The sequence below is a fragment of the Medicago sativa genome, chromosome 6, assembly GCF_051527215.1.
Source record: "Medicago sativa cultivar Bolivia chromosome 6, Bolivia_mono, whole genome shotgun sequence".
NCBI classification, from domain to species: domain Eukaryota; kingdom Viridiplantae; phylum Streptophyta; class Magnoliopsida; order Fabales; family Fabaceae; genus Medicago; species Medicago sativa.
The window spans coordinates 58,640,648-58,665,565 of record NC_140754.1 but is presented as its reverse complement, the minus strand read 5'-3'; the positions used below and the strand labels follow the sequence as shown (position 1 = coordinate 58,665,565).

At 36.6% G+C, this 24,918-nt stretch overlaps 1 protein-coding gene and 1 non-coding gene across 2 annotated transcripts; both read right to left on the bottom strand.

The window, feature by feature from the left end:
• Positions 1-9,213: 9,213 nt before the first annotated feature.
• Positions 9,214-9,873, bottom strand: LOC146915935 (uncharacterized). Its single transcript, XM_085721498.1, has one exon. It carries the CDS (start codon positions 9,871-9,873, stop codon positions 9,214-9,216), a length of 660 nt encoding a protein of 219 aa, XP_085577624.1.
• An 8,433-nt stretch (positions 9,874-18,306) lies between these two features.
• Positions 18,307-18,413, bottom strand: LOC146915934 (small nucleolar RNA R71). The gene has a single exon (XR_015017044.1). It is a non-coding gene; the product is annotated as a small nucleolar RNA R71 (small nucleolar RNA).
• Positions 18,414-24,918: the final 6,505 nt, after the last annotated feature.

The window sequence follows — 24,918 nt, the reverse complement described above, 5'->3', positions numbered from 1 at the left end:
CAAACTTCACAAATTCAAACCACAACTTCTCAAAATGGAACACCCATGATACAAATTAGCAACATCAACATATCCAATTCAACAACAACTTCATTTAAACATGATTTCATCTTTTTTTTAAACAGATGCAAAGAGCATCAATTCAATATAAAAAGCAAAAAGAGTAGAAGAAAGAAAAGGGGGACCAAACCAAAACCTTTTCAAAAGGTGTTAAACCTGAAATTGGGCATACCCAACCTATTCCTAATATAGTATCCCCTAATAAAATCAGAGATAATATCTGACCAAAATAAATCAAAAGAAGAGAAAGAGAGGCCCAGGTTTGAACGGCTATCAGCACAAGCATTCCCTTCCCTATATATGTGTGACACCACAAATCTCATATTTCTAAGTCTAAATAAACAATTTTGCCATCTGTTTCTGAGGCACCAAGGAATCACTGACTTTGACTTGAAAGCCAAATTAACTAATTGGGAGTCTGATTCAAGCCAAACATTTTGAAAACCTTTGAGATAGGCTATTTCAATGGCAATCATGGCCGCCACAAGCTCAGCATGAAGAGCATCTTTACTTCCAAGGAATTGAGAGAAGCAACCAATGCACTCACCTACACTATTTCTAAAAATACCACCTGCAGAAGCTTTAACTAGGTTCTTTGTGGAAGCTCCATCTGTGTTCACTTTAATCCAAGAAGCTAAAGGAGGTGACCATATTACTTCTTTGATAGTTGGAGCTCTGGGAGGTTTGATGTTGACGTTGCAAGCTTTGAGGATATGAAACTCTAACATGTCTCCTCTTGCCGTTTGTTTAGTGTTATTACCGGCAATGGAAGTTTTAGCAATAATTAAATTGATGGCTGATTTCCAATGAAGCACCTTGTCTTGGAATCATATTTGGTTTTTCTAAACCAAATAGTATTAAGGATATTTACCATACATGCTTTAATGACAAGTTTACATTGTTGGGACCAATTTCTATCAAGTAACAACCAAAAGTCTCCCAGTGAATTGAAATGAATAGAAGTGTTTAAGATGGAGAATAGCCAATTCCAAAGTTTCATGGCGAAAGAGCACTCAAAGAATAGATGAAAGGTAGATTCACCTTGCATTACAGGATGAGCACATTGAGGATATGGTAATACCTCTCGACTATAGGATCTCGTCTGAGGGGACTTTGTTGTGCATTATCCTCCAAACAAGTAAAGACTGAGAGGGAGGGATATCTGGACACCAAAGAGACTTTGCCCATTGAACATTTTGACCTGCACCATACTTAAAAAGAAACGCTTCCTTGAAAGAAATATCCCCGGAATTACTCTCTCTCCACACTAGCTTATCCTCACAATCTTCGACAGGGATGGTTACTTGATCTGCAAGCTGATTAAACATGATTTCATCACAATCAACAACAACAACACTAATTTATACCAATTTGAGCAAAAATCAACAAAGTTTCATGTAACCACCATTCAAGTATGTAAAATCAACAAAAACAGCATGTTTAGCATCAATTTCACATACCCCAAATTAGTGTCAAAGCAGGAACACAAAAATCACCATTAAAATTCAATTATGACTTATGAATTTAAGTAGAAAAAGTGATTATAACTTAAATTATGAATGAACACTAACCCCCTTACCTCAATTGAGCACAATCCCAGCCTTAGCTTCAATTTTTCTCCTTGAATCTCTACCCTCTTCTTCCTTTTCAAGCTCTTCTCTCTAACCCTTGTTCTTATTCTTTCTTTCTCTACCTCTCTCAAAAGTTTGTGAAGTGTGTAAATGACCTAATTCCTCTAAAGACTAGAGTTTATATACGCTCTACATAAATGGGCTCAACCCTCAATTGTCTTAATGGGCCTAAAGCTCTCAATAACTAATTCCCAAAGTTTCTACTCACTTAACGGATAAAAATAACGAATAGTTACTGGCTCTTAATTAATGACCCCACTCACTAGCAACTTAGTACAAAAAAATAATCTCTGCCACTAAAACACTACAAATAATCCTCACATTACAATTACTAATTTACCCTTATTCACAAAATGACCAAAATACCCCTGAATCCAAAATGACTAAAATACCATCCTTAAGCCAAACTCTACTAATCCTTAACCAAAATACACACAGAGGCAATAATCACATACAAGCACAAATAAACACATATAAAAATTAATTAAAATAAATCTAATGAAAATCGGGCTGTTACAACTCTCCCACCCTAATTAATGTATTTATGATGCTTATGACATGGCTATTTGGAGATGTATGCTATTTCCAGGACGTTTTTGAGAAATTTTTAGTATGCATGTTTTGAGGACTATTGAAGACATGACGTCTATTTCTTGAATATTTGTATTATTCGCGTGTTTTATCTCTTTGATAGAAGTAGGGCGTTACACATGTTGTCTATATTTTCAACCTTAGACATACAATTGATCTTAGAAATAATTTCTTATGTATTAAGTACTAGTCTGGTGATTTCGTTTGTGATTTCTCCTTCCTCTTCAATGCTTTATAAAGTTTGATACAATCAAACTTTTTCTCGAGAAGCATCTATACTGATGTCAGTTATGGAGTAGTTATTGAAATGCACACAAGCTGACACGTTTCTGAAATTAACTAAGGTAAATTTGCCTATGTTGTTGCAGTTCAGGACAAAAATAGTAGCACGAGTCTTGAAGAATGTGAAGTGAAGTGCTTGAAGGATTGTTCTTGCACTATATATGCACTCTTTGCCAAGATGAAGGGCCTCGTGGTTGTAGGCTTTGATTTGGGGACTTTACTGATTGGCTTAAGCCAATGAACTCAACTGACCAGTTGATTTAGAGAAGCACTTGTATCAAGTAGGGTATTTAGTTTTTTTTTTTATAGTAAGTGGGGTATTTAATTATAAATAAGTTTAAGTAGTTAAGTTTCACTTGTATAAGTTATTCTTAGATCCTATATCCTCCTCATCTTTAATGCTTGTGTTGGTAATTAATTATTTTCATCTTGTCAATTTGATCGCCAATTTATCAAGTTATTATGCTAAATTCAATAATAATTTTTGTTTCTTTTGATTATCTTTCAATCAATGATTAAAATACCAATCTAGAGAAAACTATGTGAAGAATTATTAGATGCTATTCATTGAGAGTAAAATAAAAATTTGCATTGTGGAATTTAATAGCCTAATGCCCTGCCTATGGATCTAGGCTTTTTTTTTATAGTGCTACTGTGGTTTTCACACCGGTTTTTTAATAAAGCAGGTGTTATATGTGAGGTTTCACACCTGTTTTCCGTGTAAAAGTGGGCTTAAAAATATACATATCACACCTGTTTGAAGAAAAAATAGGTATGGTATTTAGTTTTAATACCGGCTAAAAAACAGGTCTCGTATATCAAACTTACAACACCTGCTGATATAACCTCAGATAAAAACCGGTCTTAAATCTCTAAAAAGCAGGTTTTGTATCCCTGATTTGCACTAGTGCTACCTTGTCGAAATCCTCACATTAGAATGAGAAAGTCTTCGATTCCTACAAAGTTAAAAGTCAACTAAATGTTGACCACATTAAATGAGTCTGTCAAAATTATAGGCTAACAAGAAGAAAAATGCTTTGTCATTTTTTAATGAATGGCACAAAAACATATGAATGATGGAAGTGACAAGTCTTGTGAGAATGCATCAAAATTGTAAGGAAGCTTTTCATGATAAACATTGTCATACCCCAACTTTTGACCTAATATCCTACTTTCACATGTTTCTTTTGAGGAAAATATTTTTGCATGAAAAGTCATAATTTATCATGAAAATTGCATAATTATTTTTGGCTCATAAAAATATATTTTCAGCATATTTTGCTCGGCATTATTATTAAAGGCATCATATTAGCAAACATGTTTTCCATTACCAACTAAATAATACTCCCTCCGGTCCTATTTACAAGAAACAATTTACTTTTTTGATTCATTGAATAATTGATGTATTCGGTCTATTTCTAGACTAGTTACATCAATTATGTAATGAATCTAAAAAGTCAACTTTTTCTTATAAATAGGACCGGAGGGAGTATTTCATAATTGATTTTTATGCAAATATTTTTTAGCATGATTGTTAGCTTGTTAGTCAACAACGTTTTTCATGGTGGCTTTAAATGGTATCATAACAATGTTACCTCTTTCATATCCTTTTAACCATGCACTCAGCCTTTGTTTTTCAAATGAGCATTGACCTTCTTTCAATAAATTAAATGTTTTTATGAGCTTTCAAGAGCGTCGTTAATTTGCCTTCAATTATGCATATTGGCTGTTTTGTTTTCAACTCCTACTACTCATACTTTTCACTATAAATAGGAGCCTTTGTTGAACATTTGAAAGGACACCAAAAGTTCTCTTGAGTTGTCAAACAACTTTTCTCACTTCTCCCTCCTTTAGCTTGTGTTGACGAGCTATTATTTTCCTCTCCTCTAATTATTTCTGTCCCTTCGGAATTTTGTCCCTTAGGTACTTTTGTTCCTTCGGTTGCCCCTCTTTCTTAGTTTCTTTTATTTTCTTAGCATTTTTTGCATTTCATTTTATTTCTATTTATTTTTTATCATATGCATCTTTTAATTTTTGTCATTTATTTATTTGCATAAATTTAGAATGTACTTAGGTCCAATGTAAGTATAAATGAGAAAAGGGTTTTCGCGGCGATCCAACGTCGCCATGGGAATTCCTCGCGCTTTTATTTATTTATTTTTGCAAAAATAAACGATATTCATTCATTCAAATTTATAGAGTATATCGATACAATGAAAATTCGCTAAAAGCAAAAAGGATGAATCTGTAAGCAAACTCACAACATCCATGTTAATAGCATAAAGCGGAAAAGTACAAAAGCCTACACACATGACTATATTTAAGTCTCCGAAATACCCATGTCTCCAGATCTACAACGTTGACGTACAACTCCAAAGTCATTGATTTGATCTGCACTGGATCGAACCTGATCTGACAATCTGAATCGAACAAATACTTGAACGAAACAAGAAAGACAAATAACGTTGCACAAAGACGACGAACAAAACAATGTCGCACTAAGACGACGAAATCACGAAAGAAAAACGAAATAGATGTGAAAATCACTTATTTCAATAAAAGGGAAATAGAAAAACGAGTTTGAGGGGTGATTTAGGTTCAAAAAATTGACCCTAAATCACCCCTATTTGGTGGATGAAGGAGATGAAACTAGAGTTTTGGTGATGGCTCACAAGAGAGATGAAGGAGATGAAACTAGGGTTTTGGCGCTTTTATTTTATTGTCACGTTAGTTTTATCTTTATGTTTTAGTTAAAATTAAAAAAAAAGCAAAAACATGTAAATAACCAAAATTCACAAAAAAAAAAATCATTTTCGTAATAAACCTTGATTTTCAATCAAGTGATTCCCATTTTTTTTATTTTCTTAATCAAATTTCAATCAATTTAATCATACTTTGAGTAATTTTCTTATAGTATTAAAACTTACAAACAAATTCTTATTTTGCCACTTGCCTTTTGTTTTAAAACTTTTTTCAAAAATAATAAAAAATACAAAACAAATCAAACAATATTTTTACCCCGAACTACGAGGTTTTGATCCCTCACGGGTACGTAGGAAAAGGACCTAGTCCTTCCAAAACAAATAAAAATTGTAAAAATAATTTTCCTTTTCTTTTCATCACTTTAATTCCATTTTTTAAAAAAGCAAGTAAGTTATAGCACAAAAAAATAAATAAAATCGAGAGGTTCCCATAAAATACTATGGAAATTTATGGTGCTAACATCTTCCCTAAACATAACTAACCCCCAAACCCTAAATCTTTAAAAATAAGGTAATTTATAACTTTTTTCCATTTCTTTTCAAAAATTAAAAGTTCAGTCGTGAAATAAAAATTAGTGAGTCTATGCTAACCAAATAGTCTGACCTCCGAAAAATGACGCGACAGTAATGGCGACTTCACTGGGGACATCCCCTAAGAGGGTTGAGCCTAACTTGGCTTTATTTAATTTTTGTGCTATAACTTGCTTAAAAAATAAAAAATAAAAAATAAAAGATGGAAATATGTGTATATATGTTTTCTTTCCCTTTTTACGTGAGTGGTGAGATAAGTCCCCCTACCTGGACTTGATTGAAACATAGGATAGGACGGTGGTATAATCAAAGTGCCTTTCCAAGAGTAATTTTTGGTTGTGGCACATGTGATAACCCCACTCAATGGAGGAATCTTGGAAGTAATATTATGTCGACATAAGTGGTCGTGTTTGGCATTGTTATTTTCAAGTGACCTAAGAAGTTGAGGACCTTTAGTTACATGTAACCCATCTTAGCCTTTTAGGACGTAGTGCGGTGGCTAATCAAGAGTAATCTTGAATTAGTTGATACACGATACTACACTTAAACGAGACTTTCTTACCAATGTTTTTGGATCGGAAGTTATTTCCCCAATCCGATGATATTTGGAAGGGGTTGAAGACATTGGAAACTTGGTAGAACCCGTGATACCAGTATATATGAAACCATAGTCCCTACCAGGTGGCTCTTTTACCCTTGACTCCATCATTATGGACTAAAACCTCACCATGTTATCATTCAAAAAAAAATTTCTCATTCATATCGAAGGACTTAGATAGGTTTTTGTAAACATTAGAGGTATGGACCTTTTAAAGAGAAACACCAAGAAATACATCTACAAAAAGTCTTAACTAGGCTTTAGCTTTCGTTCGGGTTTTTTTCCTTGAATTTACTTTTGCTCTTAAGGGAACTGTTTGTAATATTTCAAATTATCAAATTAAACAATGTTTCTTATGATGTTTACAACTACTTTGACAAATCCTTCAATGAAATAAAAAATGTGTCTTTTTTTTGCATAAGCATCATGCATCATTTTGCATTGATAGTTTCTAGTCCGAGTCTCACAAGTCGTTTTGTTTTCATAAAAGGTCAATCTGTCTCCAAAGTGTCCCGACGTCCTTATTCAAAACCAACTCGCATTTGCAACACTCGAGCAAACAAGAGAAAGAGAATGGATCAGTTTGAACAAGAGAAACATGAACTTAGTGAAGAGATAACATCCCTCCGGGCTATTTACCCTGGTTCTTAGTAAACAAACGCTGGTTTCCGAAAACGGCTAGCCTGAGAGATCAACTAGAAGATCTCGGGGCATATTGTGTTATCGTTTAAATTGAACCAAAAAAGTATAAGAATCAGGATCGAACACGCGTCGGATCCTTGAGTAGATTGTTGAGAAAAGGGGATAAATTGCAAGGAATTTAAAGGAAAAAAGGGTAAAATTGCATAAATTAATCAAAGGTGGTGCACAGATTCATACATTTGTGACTTGTGTACTCGTTTCTCCTATAGTGCAGATAGTTTGAGCATGCAAGTCTTGTATGTATGCGAATTGTGACCTGTTTTCCTTAGGGAAAACTCTTATTTATACTTAGTAACTGCCTATACAGAAACCGTCGGGCGTAACCGCTAGAAACTACCCTAGACACTTTTTGAATTTCAAATACTATCTCTTCAACAACAACTGCTTTTGGCTCGTATATCTGGCAACAACTCCTCTTCGATTGTCTTAGCTTACTTGTCGAATCTTCTTCGTCGAACGGCTAAGTCTCTTTGTCCTCACACCTGGCTCGACTTCTGTGTCGAACTTGATCAGACTTCTCCGGTACTTGAGTCGAACTTGATCAACTGTATTTATTATAGCCTGTCGAAAATACAGGCTTACAAATTGCCCCCCAAAAACGTCTTTTTCGTTTGTATCTTCAGATAGAAGAAGAAAGAGACGTTTTTGAACCCAGTCGAACGTGATTTTCTGTCGAGACAAATGATGTCATCCTTTTTATGACATCGTCTAATCCCACTTAGCGGGCCACATTCCAGTCTCGGGAACTACCAGTTTCATTCAATTTTTAAAAACTTTTAATTTAAGATATTGACATTTGTTGATCATCTAAGACTATAAAAGAGGCATAGAACCTTTTCATATCCATTTTATTAGTTCATTTTCTTCTTTCCAACTTTCCTAATGGAAGTCGATAGCCTCTTACCCGGGAGTAAAACTTGACGCTTCTCTCAAAGGAAGTGGAGAGGAAATAATATTGGGAAATGAAACGTCTTTTGTTCGACATAGTGAAACAGTTTCAAAGATGATTTTTTACCATTTTTGACAAGACCTTTATCATCTTTCCCAAAAAACCTCTTTTCAGAAGATGGCCACATGGCTCCATTTATTAGGTCAAGAGAAAAAATTTCATAATTGCTCTAACCTTCCTAGGGCTATATGAACTAGCTCTGAACCCTTTTATCCTCTCTTTCTCTTCCATTTTTTCCTCTGGATCTCTCAAATGAAAATGGAGCGGCTAACTGATGATGAGCTTGTCATCGTCGCGAAGAAGATTGCTGAGTTCGGTGGCCCTAACCTTGGAAATTTCCTGCTATCCTCGAGAAATCATGCAAGAATCTGCAAGTTTCTACTGTTCTTAGGGCTTTACCCCCAAATCACTTGGACTGACTTAATGATGACAATGTTTCTAAGAGTCAAGCCAATTTTTTCAACATGATGGTCGAGAATGGTCATGCAGATTACTGTGTGCTTCGTGCAATCATTCTCATGTTTGATACGGAACCTAATTTGATAGAGGTTCGGCGTATGTTAACCATCGCGTCTATTTCTGGGGTTGAAAGCGCAACCTACTTTTGGCAATGTTGGATGCTTCTGCAGAGGGAGGTGAAAACATTAATAAGGCTATTTCTACTTTCACAGGCTCTTTAAAGCACAAAAACTCCACGTGTCGCGGCTACACATAAATGTCTGGGAGATCCCTTATTGGATTCGTGCCCGCGCTTTCCGTTGGAGTAGGCCTATACCGAACGACTTGTTTTTCAGGACCCTTTTGTCTCGAAGGACACTTGCTGTGGGGATGGGAGATTGCCTAGATTTCATTGGCCTGCACCAGGGGATGATTATGAATACTCTCAAACTGACGTCTGCATCCTCTGTAGGTTCGATAGTGAGCTCGACTTTTTCAGAAAGGCATTTTGTCTTGGCTTTTAAATTAGTTTTAGGGCTTATTATCTTTTTGTACCACTTGTCGAATGCCATGTAATGCAACTTGCACTTAATGTTTTAGTATTCGACACCCTTGTACTTTGCCCATTAGTGGCTTTAAGTTATTAATGCCATCCTTTGTGTTTTCAAATCAATCTTGCGTTATTTTGATTTCTTGTAATAATGGCTTATATTTTTTCAAATACTTTCCATTTATGCGCATAATTCGATTGTCGTCCGCTAATTCTTCGACATTATTCAAAAACACTTTCAACACTTTCCACGGTCCCCCCCAACTAGGTGACCATTTGCCAAGAGCTTGATCTCTCCTATCCATAGGTAAGATCACCTTCCAGGCCAAGTCATTTACAACGAAAGTCATAGACTTGACTATTTTGTTGTAAGACTTTCTTATTCCCACCTTTTGTCTTATAAGAACATCTAAGGCTTTCAACCTTTCTTCATCTAAATCAACCAATTCATCTGAAATCATATCCAAGTAATGATCGACGGGGATTTCGTATTGTATTTGAACTCTGGTTGATTGAAGACAAATTTTTGTTGGCAATACATCGTCGTGTCCAAACGTAAGCCTAAAAGGGGTAGTTTTGGTAGATTCTCTAGGGGAAATTCGATATGCCCGTAAGGCTTGATCGAGAATCTTATGCCAATTTTTTGGGTTTTCTTTTACCTCTTTTTTTATTAAGGTAACAGTCCCTTTATTGGCCACTTTGACTTGACCATTTGCTTGAGCAGAATATGGTGTCGAAATCAACAGTTTGAATTCTGTTTGATTGGCAAAATGTACCATCTTTTGGTTGGTAAAAATAGATCCTTGATCAGTTGTAATCGTCTATGGGATTCCAAATCTATATATGATAAGATTTTGAATGAAACGAATCACTGCATCTTGATTAACCTCGCATAAAGGGATGGCTTCCACCCATTTAGTGAAATAATCTATCCCAACTAGGATATGTTTATGTTTTCCTGACGAACCAGGTTTTCTTTCACCAATTACGTCTAATGCCCATCCTTTAAACGGCCAAGTTTTTATGATTGAATGCAATTCGCTAGCAGGGACATGTTGAATTCCAGCATGCATTTGGCATTCTTGACACCCTTTTGCAAAATCTATGTAGTATTTTAACATAGAAGGCCAATACAACCCTTGTCAAAACAAAAGCCATTTCATTTTGTGGCCGGCCTGATGAGACCCACATGCTCCGCTGTGAGTTCTGGACACTACTATATATGCCTCAGTTTTGCTAAGACACTTAAGTAAAACTACTTCTGGGGTCTTTTTAAACAGTTCATTGCCAATAATCACATAACTTAAGGCTTTGTACCTAGTTTTTCGACTGCTACTCCCTGTGGGATTTTGTAAATATTCAATAATTGGTTTAGACCAATCATTACTTGATATATTGTCGATGGAAAAAATATCCGCATAAATTTCACCGTCATGATTATCACCATTCCGTTTTGACTCTCTTGCCCCCTCCCCCCCCCCCCCCCCCCACAATTTTTTGTTTTGATAATTTATCTGGAGCAGTGTTTTTCGAGGCAAGTTTTTCTCTTATTTTAATAAGTTCTTCAAACTTTATCTCGGAGAATCTATAACCCGAAGCAATTTGAGCTAAGTCATTTGCCTCTTGATTCTCAATTCGTGGCACATGTTGAATATTTGCCAGATCAAAACGCTTTAACAATGCTTTAGCAGTCACAAAATTAATGATTAAATTTTCTTTAACACATTTGTATTCTTTTGTCAACTACTTGAAAACTAACTCAGAATCGCCTTTGAGTTCGACATGTTTTGCCTCCAGTTCCTGTAGGATCTCAAGGCCGGCTATTAAAGCTTCATATTCAGCCTCATTATTGGAACAAAGCTTGTCAAGTCGAAAATTAAATTTAGTGGGAATGTTTTCAGGCGAAATGATTAAAATTCCCACTCCAGTGCCATTTTTATGGCTGGAACCGTCGAAATAAAGCTTCCAAGGTTGAACATCCACAAAATTCAATGATTCTTCGATCACAGAATGATCAACAATGAAATCAGCAACAATTTTGCTCTTACAGATTTTAACGATTGATAAGTCAAAGAATACTCTGTAAGCGCCAAAGCCCATTTACCAACTCTACTGTGTATGTTGGATCAAAATGTGTTTAACAATAAACCTTTGAGAGTTTTGATGATAACAAGGTATTAAAAATTGTCAATTGGACTAGCTAATATTTGTTCAAGTGTACAAGAAGATAGACAAAAATTTGACATCTTAAATAGGTTCTGAATGGACAAAAGAGAGCTAAGAAATCAACAAAAAGGAAGCTTAAAGCGTCTGAAGAGAAGTGCTCCTAAAGTTAAAAGTGCTCCTGAAGACAAAGTGCTCCTGAAGTGATGACGTCATCAGAAGCAAGTTCATCAGAAGCATCTCATCAAAAGCTGAAGATAACCAGAAGCTGAAGTTCATCAGGAGATGCAAAACTTAAGGCTTCAAGGGCTGTTCAATGGATTCAAACTTGTTTAAGCATTGCAGAAGACTGGAAATGTAAAGCAACGGTCATTTTGAATGGATTTGAAGGCATTGGATGCTTATCTTCAAAAAGCGTTGACAAAGGACAATTGTACGAAGTGTACGACCACTACCTCCACTACTCTGTGTTTGTCTCTGCTACAAGACAAGAAAAACAGCTCTGCTTGCAACGATGTTCCTTCACAATGGGAATGGATTTAAAATTGATCATTCATAGGACAACTACTATATCAGGTAAAAGATCATTGGTGATTGATCAAAGCTTTAAACGCCTTTTTTTGATGTACTGGCAATTTCAGAACATCTTTTTCACACCTCTATATAAAGGAGTGAAGACTTAGAGATTGGCATAAGACTCAACAACAATTTACTAGTGCCAAAACTCTGCTGAAATTGTTCTGCATTCAAAGTTCACCTAGAATTTCTGTTTCAAACTTCATATCTTAGAAATTCTAGAGTCTTAAGAGTTTGTATTTGATTTGTATTGCGAACACCACTGATTGTATATCATGTGTTCAACCTCAAACATTTTTCTTTGTAATTATGTTTGATTAGAAGTCTCTTGCAGTTGTGCTTGAGCATTAGAAGTCTCTTGATTGTGTTCAGGAGCATAGGAAGTCTCTTGCAGTTGTGCTTGAGCAATTTGAAGTCTCTTGCCAGTTGTAGCAATGAGCAGTTGTAATCAGATATTACATTATAGTGAACTCTCCTTGGAAGTGCAAGGGGGACATGACTACTTCCGGTTTGTGGAAGGAACCTGTATAATTGCTTTGTGTCTTTCTTCTCTCTCTCTCTCTCTCTATCTCTCTCTCTCTCTGTTTTTATCCGCTGCAAGTAAGTACTGAATATCACTTCAGAAGCAGTCTCTATTTGCTTCTGGCCAGTGTGTTTTAGCTTAGGAGAAAACGAAGAAAAAGCTAACACAATTCAACCCCCCTTCTTGTGTTTTTCTCACCTTCAATTGGTATCTAGAGCCTTGGTCTGTTGTCTTAACACTTAACAGTGTAACAGAAAAAGATCTGAGAAAAACATGTCTGGTGAATCCTCCAATGCTGGATCTGCGCACAACAATGCTGTTCCATTTGACTATGGTGACAACAAGAAGTCTAACTTTGGAAAGATTCCTAAGTTCAATGGAGATCCTGAAGAATTTGCTTGGTGGAAAACCAACTTCTACAGCTATGTCATGGGTTTAGATGAAGAACTATGGGACATACTTGAAGATGGTGTTGGCGACTTGGTCCTTGATGAAGAAGGAGCTACTGTTGACAGAAAGAAACATACTCCTACTCTGAAGAACCTTTACAAGAAGCATCATATTATCAGAGGAGCACTTGTCACCACTATACCTAAAGCAAAGTATAAGAAGATGAGTGACAAATCCACTGCCAAAGCTATGTTTGCTTCTCTGTGTTCTAACTATGAAGGAAGCAAGAAGGTCAAAGAAGCAAAAGCTCTTATGCTTGTTCATCAGTATGAGTTGTTCAAGATGATGGATGATGAAACTATTGAGGAAATGTACTCAAGGTTTCAAACCTTAGTCTCTGGACTACAAATACTAAAGAAGAGATATGTTGCTTCTGATCATGTTAGCAAGATACTAAGAAGCTTGCCTGCTAGATGGAGACCAAAGGTTACTGCTATTGAAGAAGCTAAAGATTTAAACACTTTAAGTGTTGAAGATCTTGTCAGCTCTCTTAAAGTTCATGAGATAAGTCTTAATGAACATGAGCCTGCTAAAAAGAGTAAATCTATTGCTCTACCATCTAAAGGGAAGTCATCAGAAGGTCTTAAAGTTAATGAATTTGAAGATGAGTCACCTGATGGAGACTCTGATGAAGATCCTACTGAGAAGATGGCTATGCTTTCTAACAAGCTTGAGTATCTGGCAAGGAAGAACAGGAAGTTTCTGAGTAAGAGAGGTGGTTACAAAAGCTCCAAGAAAGAAGATCAGAAGGGATGCTTCAACTGTAAGAAGCCTGGACACTTCATTGTTGATTGCCCTGATCTTCAGAAGGAGAAATCAAAGGGGAAGTCAAAGAAATCAAGTTTTAACACAAGGAAATTCAGAAAGAAGATTAAGAAGAGTTTAATAGCAACCTGGGAAGATTTGGATAGTGAATCTGGGTCTGAAAAGGAAGAAGCTGAAGAAGATGCTAAGTTAGCTATGGGTTTAGTGGCTGCTAAGACTTCAGAAGCAGATATCCTGACTCAGACTCTGAAGATGAAAATGAGGTATATTCTAAAATCCCAGAGAAAAACTTATTGAGTCTCTTAAACAACTCCTTACACATTTTGAACTGAGAACTAATGAGTTGAAAGATTTAAAAGAAAGATGTGTTGAGTTAATGAAACAACAAGAATCAACTCTATTGGATCTGAAAGCTTCTGAAGAATGACTTAGAAGCTTTGAATTCATTTGTAAAACATATGAAGAGAAGCTCAAGTATCTTTGTCAGAAGCTGTAGGAAAAGTGTAATGGAAAGTCTTTAACCAAACATGAAATTGCTCTTGAGGATTTTATTATATCTGGTATTGACAGAAGCAAAGTTGCTTCAATAATTTATAGCATTTACAGAAACAATGGCAAAGGGATTGGATTTCCAGGAGGGAAACCTAATGAAATCAATCTCAAAGCATGTTGTGAATGCATCAAGGAAGGATTGAAAACCATCTTTGTACCTGAAGGTGCTAAGATTGAAACTATTGTTCAATCAGAACCTGAAGCTTTCAGTTCTAAGGCTAAGATTACATCAAAGCCAAAGAACTCCAAGCCAAAGGCTATGGTTAACTCTGATTCTAAAACTTCAAAGATCAAGATTCTGAAGAGATCAGAACCTGTTCCTCAGAGTCTGATGAAACATGAATTTGTGGTTCTGAAGTCTAAGTTTCAGAAGAACAAAGCAGTTACTGCTCCTGGGGAACCAAAGGTTGTTAAAACTAAGGTAATGATTAACCAGAAACTACCAAACTTACAGCACAAGGTACAAGAAGTGAAGAGTAAAACTTCTAGTACTAACCTGAAAGGACCCATAAAACAATGGGTACCTAAATCTAAAATTATCAATACTGCAGATATGTCTAAGAGCAAAGGAAAAGCAAAAATTATGGTACCTAGACAACGGGTGCTCAAGACATATGACATGAGAGAAGTCTATGTTCCTCACCCTCACAATGAAAGAAGGAGGAAGTGTGAAGTTTGGAGGCAACCAGCCTGGCAAGATCATTGGTACAGGAACTATTGGTAACTCCTCTATCTCAATCAATAATGTGTGGTTGGTAGATGGTCTTGAACATAACCTATTGAGTATCAGTCAATTTTGTGACAATGGTTATGATGTGATATTTGAAAAGACTAACTGCACAGTAATCAACAAAGAAAACAAATCCATAGTATTCAAGGGAAAGAGGATGGAGAATGTCTATAAAATTAACTTCTCTGAACTGGTTGACCAGAAGGTGATTTGTCTTCTGTCAGTGAATGATAAGAAATGGATGTGGCATAAAAGGTTGGGGCATGCTAACTGGACATTAATATATAAGCTTAGTAAGTTACAACTGGTCAAAGGCCTACCAGACATTGACTATCACTCAGATGCACTTTGTGGTGCAAGCCAGAAGGGGAAGATTGTGAAATCATCTTTTAAAACAAATGACATTGTCTAAACCTCCAGACCCTTAGAATTACTTCATATTGACTTATTTGGACCAATTAGCACTGTATCCTTATATGGAAGTAAATATGGATTAGTTATTGTTGATGATTATAGCAGATGGACTTGGGTAAAATTCCTAAAAAGCAAGGATAATGCTTATGATGTATTCAGTAACTTCTGCACTCAAATCACTACAAAAAACGCGCTTCATAGCGGCGATTTATTTGGGGAGGTTCTAAAAAAACCCCCCAAATTGATTTAAAAAGTGATGTTTCCATTCAGTGATGGAACAAATGCCAATTATTCTCTGGCGGTTTGAAAACTCCCGCAAAAATGAAGCCTTTTTATTTTTACCTTTTCTCACTCTCCAAGATCTTATTGTTTTCCCTCTCTCTCTCTAAAAGGGAAGAACGAAACCCTCACCTTCTCTCTCTCGGCGCATCCCTTCACGCCGCTCTCTATTTCAGTTCAAAGAATCGCAGGTAACAATTGTCTTGTTTCTTCCCTTTACCCAATTTTTTCCCATGATTTCTTTACAATCCATTATTGTGTTTGTTACTGAAGGTAACCTTGCATCAATCTCTCCCTTTATCAGCAACAATCACCTTCACTCGGTCACGTTAGCTTGCTCAGTCCTCTTTCTCACTTAAAACCCAAAAAGGCAAGTGAATCATAGTATCCATCTTTATATATTAACTAGACTCTAACCCGTGCGATGCACGGGTTTTTATAGAGTTTCATATATAAGTATCATTCAGCTGAAGTAATCAAAAGTGAATATCAACACAATTAAAATGATAATTCATAGTGAACATTGTAATCAAAAGAAAATAATAGACAAAAGTTTGCACCAAGAAAATAATATATGAAACTGAAGTGGTTACAGAAAGAAAAAAAAAGAATAATGAAAAGAAGTTGTTATAAGAAAGGAAAAAAAATAAGAAAAGGAACTGCTATGTAGTAATTGGGAAAAATATAAAAGGAACCGCCAATAATAAAAAAGTAACTCCTATTGGAAAAGGAACAACCAAGGAGTTAGTGGCTTAAAAAAAGGCCTTACATATCTATTTTAGAAGCAACAATATTTCAAAAAAATGGTTGTGGCCTAGTGGTAAAAGTTACAAAGTGGTGGCATATGGTACGTGGTTCGATTCCTTTGATGAGTCATAGATTAGTATTAAAATTTAGTTTTATTTTATTGCATTTTATTTCCTTTTAGAATATTTTACTTTAAATTGCTTTTTATTTTATTTTAGGAACGAATATATGGTGGAAGGTGCCTTGGAGCGAAAGAAAGAGGACTGGAGCAAATACAGCGCAAGAATACGAAGATACGGGACAAAAATATGTTCCCTCATAGTCAGAAGCTTATTTAGTTTTATTAAAGATTTAGTTTTATTTTATTGCATTTTATTTCCTTTTAGAATATTTTACTTTAAATTGCTTTTTATTTTATTTTAGGAACGAATATATGGTGGAAGGTGCCTTGGAGCGAAAGAAAGAGGACTGGAGCAAATACAGCGCAAGAATACGAAGATACGGGACAAAAATATGTTCCCTCATAGTCAGAAGCTTGGCACGGCCCGTGCCAACATGTGGCACGGCCGTGCCCGTCTCCAGAACCTGTTTTGCTGCTTTTTCTTCGGGCCCAAGTTACCCTGTTGCAGCTTTACCGTTTTATCCCTTTAGTTGCTTAGTTTCTAAGTCGATTGTAAAGCTATAAATAGAGTAGCTCTCCACCATAAACATTCACCTTTCCTTTGAATATTTCAAGTATTATTTCAATAAAAGTTCTTTACTTTATTTACTTTCTTCTTTACAATTTACTTTTATCGTTTTCTCTCTTCTTCCCCCATGTCTACGATGAACATGAGTGAGTAGACTTCTTTGTCTTGGGATTGTTGGATAAGTCTAATGACGTAATCCGGATCAAGCCAAGCCTTAAACCCTAATTATTTGGTACCTTAATTCCTAATCTAAAGCGAACGCGGAGCTTTGATATCCGATCAAGTGAATTTAGACAAGGTTTGCGAAACATGAGAATACTCTAGCAAACCTTGGGACACATAAAGTTTCGACCTTCAAGGGTCCCAAAGGCAATCACCCATGAGAATAGGTGTGGTTGTTGGAGGGATACACTCACTGACTTCGAGAGGAGCTGTGATATGCTAAAGAGAAACTTGTCCTTAGTAATTAAGATTAACGCATAATTATAAGTTTAAGGCTTGCTTGTGAAAAGATTCGTTGTTATGATGAACCAATGATCCCAAGGCTTTTTATTAATATTGTTATTTACCTTCAGCAAACAAACCTCCCTTTTACTAAACTTTCTCCTCTTCTAATCATTCTTTAAAAGTTAATTAGATTGACCAACTCCCTAGCGGAACGATACTCTACTTACTACTATTACTTAGATAGGCCGTGCACTTGCGGTTTGGCCCTATCAAGTTTTTGGCGCCGTTGCCGGGGAGTTAACTAATTTGATTAACTTTTTCTTAGTGATTAGAATTCTCTCTTCTTTCTCTTTTCTTTTCCGTTTTTATTTTTAACTTTTTATTTTTCTGTTATTTTTAACTTCTTGGGTTCTCAATTTTTTTTATGCGAAAAACCAGAAATCGAGTTGTAATAATCAACGAGATCGAAAGGTATTTGCATAAACAAAAGAGAGGCGCACGAAATAACACCGCCATGGCCAATCGCACTCTCAAAGAGTATGTAACGCCGTCTACGGCTGAGCCACAAGCTGTTATTGTGTACCCAACGGTTGCGGATGACAACTTCGAAATTAAGCCTGCCCTACTTAACTTGGTGCAGCAAAACCAATTCTCGGGATCCCCCACTGAGGATCCCAATCTCCACATCTCTGTTTTCCTACGAATTAGTGGAACCATGAAGGAGAACCAAGAGGCCGTAAGACTTCATCTCTTTCCCTTTTCCTTAAGGGATAGAGCTAGCGCTTGGTTCCATTCCCTCGAAGTCGGTTCCATTACTTCATAGGATCAGATGAGGCAAGCATTCCTTGCCCGATTCTTTCCACCATCTAAAACCGCTAAACTTAGAGACCAAATCACGCGGTTCAACCAAAAAGATGGGGAATCTCTCTATGATGCGTGGGAGCGTTTCAAAGAAATGCTAAGACTTTGTCCCCACCATGGCCTAGAGAAGTGGCTTATAGTCCACACTTTTTATAATGGCTTGCCTTATACCACTAAGATGTCTGTTGATGCAGCTGCAGGTGGAGCACTTATGAACAAGAACTACACGGAGGCGTATGCCTTGATTGAAGACATGGCTCAAAATCATTACAAATGGACCGACGAGAGAGCCATCACTAGTTCTTCATCCTCCAAAAAGGAGGCAGGTATGTACGAAGTCTCTAACTATGACCACCTTGCTTCTAAGATTGATACACTAACTGAAAAACTTGAAAAACTCAATGTTAGTGCTATCAATTCTGCTTCTACTCCTTCTTGTGAAATTTGTGGTATAACTGGTCATGCTAGTGTTGATTGCCAACTAGGTAGTGCTATTAACGGTGTTGAGCAAATGAATTATGCTCAATACAACCAAGGGATGAGACAAAATCAAAATTTTTATAAAAACCTAAATCCCTATGGACAAGTAGCACCACCCGGTTATGCAAACAACCAAAGATTCACTCAGAAATCCAATTTGGAAATTTTGTTGGAAAACTCTATTGCCAACCAAACAAAACAACTTCAAGAACTTAAAAACCAAACCGGATTTCTAAATGATTCTCTTTCCAAGCTCAATACCAAGGTTGATTCTATTGCTACTCACTCTAAAATGCTTGAAACACAAATCACTCAAATAGCCCAACAAGTGGCTACCTCTTCCCAAACACCGGGAGTCTTTCCTGGTCAAACCGAAGCCAATCCCAAAACCCAAGTTAATGTCATATCTTTTAGGGGTAATAAGTTAGGCGAAACTTTTGCTAAGGTTAAAAACATTGGGAAAGAAAATGTCAAGCCTTTAGGTGATAAAATTGGGATAGAAGAAGCAAAACCGCTTGAAGAAAACAAAACTCCATCCCCCTTAAATATTGATAAGCTTAAACTAGAGGGTAGGTTTGAAAAATTTGTCAATATACTTAGGAAGATTTGCATTAAACTCCCCTTTGCTGAAGCTTTGTCTAGGATGCCTCTATATGCCAAGTTTTTAAAGGAAATTTTTTCAAAGAAAAGGCCTATAGAGCATAGTGAGACAATAGCTTTGGCTAAAGACACTAGTGCAATCATTCAAGAAGCACCCCCTAAGCTTAGAGATCCAGGTAGCTTTGACATACCATGTGAAATTGGGAATGAAACCATAAACAAAGCCTTATGTGACTTAGGAGCTAGTGTTAGTTTGCTGCCATTGTCTCTTCTCAAAAGGATAGGGATATGAGAATTGAAACCTACCGAAATAGAGTTAAAGCTAGCTGATCGTTCTACCATGAAACTTGTAGGATTTGTCGAGGACATACCCGTTAAGATAGAAGGGATATATATCCCAACTGATTTTATAGTCGTTGACATTGCGGAGGACGAAGACGTCCCCATAATCCTAGGTAGACCCTTCCTAGCCACTGCAGGAGCTCTTATAGATGTCAAGAACGGTAGGATAGTCTTTCAAGTGAGTGATAAGATGGTAGGATTTGAGTTGGAAAATGTTATGAAGGGTCCTGCTCTTTACTCTTGTTGCATGCTTAACGATAATGTTGTGAAAGAACATTTTATAACGTCATCTACACAATATGATATCTTTGATCCATTCTAAGGACTCTTTCTAACCGTCAAGCTAATGACATTAAAAGAGAGCTTCGTGGGAGGCAACCCACGCATTTAATTGCTTTTGTTTTGTTTTTCTTTGTTTTAAGTTGTTTTGTAGGTAATTGTCCAAGTGTGATTCGAAAAAAAATCAAGAAATTGAAAAATTCTGAAGCCCAGAGGACCAGAAAGGTGGCACGGCCCGTGCTAGGTATGGCACGGCCGTGCCAAGTTTTTAAGAAAAAAATGATGGTTGAAGTCAGAAAGATGGCACGACCCGTGCCAATAGGTGGCACGGCCGTGCCCGACCTCTACACCCCATATATACACAAATTTTTCTTTCTTCTTCCTCATTCACAAACAACAACCCTCTCTCTACCTTCAAACTTCTCTCTAAACCTCCATAACCTCCAAACCTTCAAACCCTCATATCTCCCTCAAATCATAACCAAATAACTCAATTCTTTCACCAATCAATCACAAACTTCTTCCTAAACACAAACCACCAATCAAAAACAACTTTCATCCATCCAAACCTATAATTCACCAAAACCCTAATCTTTCCAAAACCTAACCCAAACACCACAAAACCTTAACCAATCTTCACATCTAAACCCACAAACCTTACTTAAACATCAACCCCAAACCTAACCCAATCTTTTCCACAAAAAAATCTTCCAAAACCCTAAACCTTAAAACCAATTCCAACAAGGGTCAATGGCTTCAAGAAGAAGTGGTAAGGAACCAGCAAGATCTCAAGGAGGACCTCCCCCAAAGAAGCAAGCACAAGTGAAGAATCATGGAATCCAGTTCAAAGACAGCAAGCAAAGGGACAGGTATAAAAATCTAATCTCTAAACACTTGCATCCTTCTCATTATCCTGATCCAAATACTTTGGATGTGCTAGAGCTTTTTGATGATGTTTCTAGGCTGATAGGAAAGTTAGGTTGGACTGATCTGCTGAAACCTATGCGGGGTTATGAAAATTTCACTTATGAATTCTTGAGCTCAATAGTTTTTACCAAAGATAAGTTGAATTTTGATAACCCTAACCATAAAGTTGTTTTCCGGTTGATGAATATTGACTATAATATGTCTCTTCAGCACTTTTGTGAAGCCTTAGGTTTTATCAATGAGGGGTATATTCATGATCATTGGGACCCTAGCCTAAATCTGGATAACTATGACCCAGCTGCCTTTTGGACACGCATCACCGGCGTTTCCAACTATGTTCCTAGAGCCAACAAAGCTAGCAACATTCACAACCCCGTACTTAGGTACCTCCAAAGGGTAATGGCTTGCACTATTTGGGGTAGAACCGAGCTAGGAAATACTAGAACCGATGAATTGTTCATGTTATGGGCAATGCTCCACAACCACCCCGTCAACACTTGTTTCTATTTGATTGATTAACTAGACTTCTTAGGTAATAAACCACCTGGTAGGGGAGACATAGCGGTGGGAGCCATCATTACGTACATAGCTAGGTGTTTTGGAGTAAGTGAAGATGAGGGGATCAAACCAATTGAGGGAAACAATAGACTCAACATAGATACCCTTATTGCTATGAACTTCATTAAACAACGTCCACCCCTCCATTACCAACTCAAGCTAAATGTGCCTATCTTGTTTCTAATTCCTAACCCATCTCGGACTACCACCGAGGTGGAAGAAAATTGGTTGTATGTTGATGATGTGCAGGTTCTTGGTGAGCAACATGAAGATGAAGGAGAAGGTGCTAACTTGCACCAACATGTAAGAGAAGGTACTAACTTGCACCATGAGGAAGAATACCATGGCCATGATTCCAGTGTGCTTAATGAGGATCAAAGATGGACATGGATTCACAATGAAATCGAGAGGATGAGCACCGAGCAACAAAGGCAAGGTGTTGAAATCTCCAGCCTTCGCAATGAAGTTCAAAGGGGCAACCGTGTCAATGATGAAAATAATGAGATGCTCCGTCGGATGATGCAACACCTCCAACTTCAAGGTCCTCCTTATGGACCTCAATAAATTGTGAGCTTTCCTCTTCCTCTCTTCCCTTCTCTCTTCTCTCTCTCTTCTACCCCTTCTTTCTTCTTCTTCTTCTACTTCTTCTTCTTCTCTTTTAATTTTTTTTTCTTTTGAATCATTGAGGACAATGCTTCCCCTAAGTGTGGGGGGGGCCTAATAAAGTGTCTAGAGTCGTAGTGTTCCGAAACTCCCTTGAACTTTATTCTTTTGTTTTGTTTTTATAGCGAAAGGCATGATTAAGTAGCTTGTTTTTAATGTAAAATATGGCATAAAATTTTTGTTTTGTCTCTTCTTTAAAGGTTGTTTCTTGTACATGAAAGTAGTTTCTTGTGTTTCTTATGTTCTTGCTATACCCACATCTTGTATTATTGTGAAAATCTCCAATGAGAAAAGCACCCGGTTGCAATCTTTGAGCAAGTGTATGAATAGGTATTTTAAGGAGCACGTTCTATCTTTAGTGTTAACTTAGACCCTTTAAAGTCTTAAGAGCAAAAGTAATATAAGTTTGTGTGGGAAATTAATCAATGTTCTTAACTGTTATATCCTTAATTGTTAAAAGTTAAATGGGGCGGGAGAATGGCACCAACATGTGAGGGAAAGGATAATCCCTAACTTCCTAATTGTGGTGGTGACTCCCTAATTTGAACTTAAAGTGAAACAAATTCATCAATGCTAGGGGGAAAGGACAATTACATCCAAAAAGACTTCCTATGCGGAGATGAAACAAAAAATAATTTTACAGCGCTGCTTAGGGTGATTTTGAATCTAGGGGAAAAGAACAATTACATCCGAGAAGACTTCCTACGAGGATAGATAACCCCTAAGCATCTGCAGCCCCTTGTGCTTAATTGTTAATCTAATTTTAACTTAAATTCCCATCACTCTTATATGAAATGAAGAAAGGACTTTTCTCGGTTACTTTAGCACTAAGGATAGAACCTATTCCTCATAATATCTGTCTTATACAAGAGCAAGAAAAGGGTTGGACTGCACACACACACTCACTTGAGACTTGATGTTGGGTAGAATAGGTTCGTGAGAAGTATTTGAAATTGTAATTAGTGTAATTGAAGCAAAGCCTTTCTTTTGAGACATGTGTTCTTAATATTGCCATGAATAAATCTTTTGTTGCTGCTATGTCTATTGCCTTTTGCTTGAGGACAAGCAAAGATTCAAGTGTGGGGGAGTTTGATGAGTCATAGATTAGTATAATTTAATGCTTTATTTAATTTAGTTTTATTAAAGATTTAGTTTTATTTTATTGCATTTTATTTCCTTTTAGAATATTTTACTTTAAATTGCTTTTTATTTTATTTTAGGAACGAATATATGGTGGAAGGTGCCTTGGAGCGAAAGAAAGAGGACTGGAGCAAATACAGCGCAAGAATACGAAGATACGGGACAAAAATATGTTCCCTCATAGTCAGAAGCTTGGCACGGCCCGTGCCAACATGTGGCACGGCCGTGCCCGTCTCCAGAACCTGTTTTGCTGCTTTTTCTTCGGGCCCAAGTTACCCTGTTGCAGCTTTACCGTTTTATCCCTTTAGTTGCTTAGTTTCTAAGTCGATTGTAAAGCTATAAATAGGGTAGCTTTCCACCATAAACATTCACCTTTCCTTTTCAATATTTCAAGTATTATTTCAATAAAAGTTCTTTACTTTATTTACTTTCTTCTTTGCAATTTACTTTTATCGTTTTATCTCTTCTTCCCCCATGTCTACGATGAACATGAGTGAGTAGACTTCTTTGTCATGGGATTGTTGGATAAGTCTAATGACGTAATCCGGATCAAGCCAAGCCTTAAACCCTAATTATTTGTTACCTTAATTCCTAATCTAAATTCACCGTTTTAACATGAATTAATTATTATCAAACTGTGGAAGCGAACGCGGAGGGTTTGGTAATGGTTAATTCATCGTCACAGATATCATTTCATAAAGCGAACGCGGAGCTTTGATATCCGATCAAGTGAATTTAGACAAGGTTTGCGAAACATGAGAATAGTCTAGCAAACCTTGGGACACATAAAGTTTCGACCTTCAAGGGTCCCAAAGGCAATCACCCATGAGAATAGGTGTGGTTGTCGGAGGGATACACTCACTGACTTCGAGAGGAGCTGTGATATGCTAAAGAGAAACTTGTCCTTAGTAATTAAGATTAACGCATAATTATAAGTTTAAGGCTTGCTTGTGAAAAGATTCGTTGTTATGATGAACCAATGATCCCAAAGCTTTTTATTAATATTGTTATTTACCTTCAGCAAACAAACCTCCCTTTTACTAAACTTTCTCCTCTTCTAATCATTCTTTAAAAGTTAATTAGATTGACCAACTCCCTAGCGGAACGATACTCTATTTACTACTATTACTTCGATAGGCCGTGCACTTGCGGTTTGGCCCTATCATCCTTGTAAACCCCTTTTTCATAAAAATTCACAGAAAAAGGGCGGGATTAGGGTTAATCAGGGTTGATTGGAGACTGTATAACATTTATATTTATTAAGATTTGTGTGCTGCAAGATTGTGATTTGGGGTTTTAGGGTTTCTGATTTGGGGTTTTTGAATTGATTTGTGTGCTGCAATCTTGTGATTTCAGGTTTTAGGGTTTTTGATTTGGGGTTTTCGATTCATGTATTCCTTCATATTTGTTTTGCTGTGATTTTGGATTTTTGTTATCTGCTTGGTCAATTAGATTTGTAGGGTTGTGTTGTTGTGGTTTTTTGTAGGGTCAATGATAGTAATTCTTAATACACCCTATTTAGTGATCACTTACAATGCAAACAGTTCCCTGAAAACTATTTCATATGGACTCTTCAACTTGATCTGAAAGTAAAAAGTTTTCATAACTATGATTTGGATGATAAATGATGAAACATTTG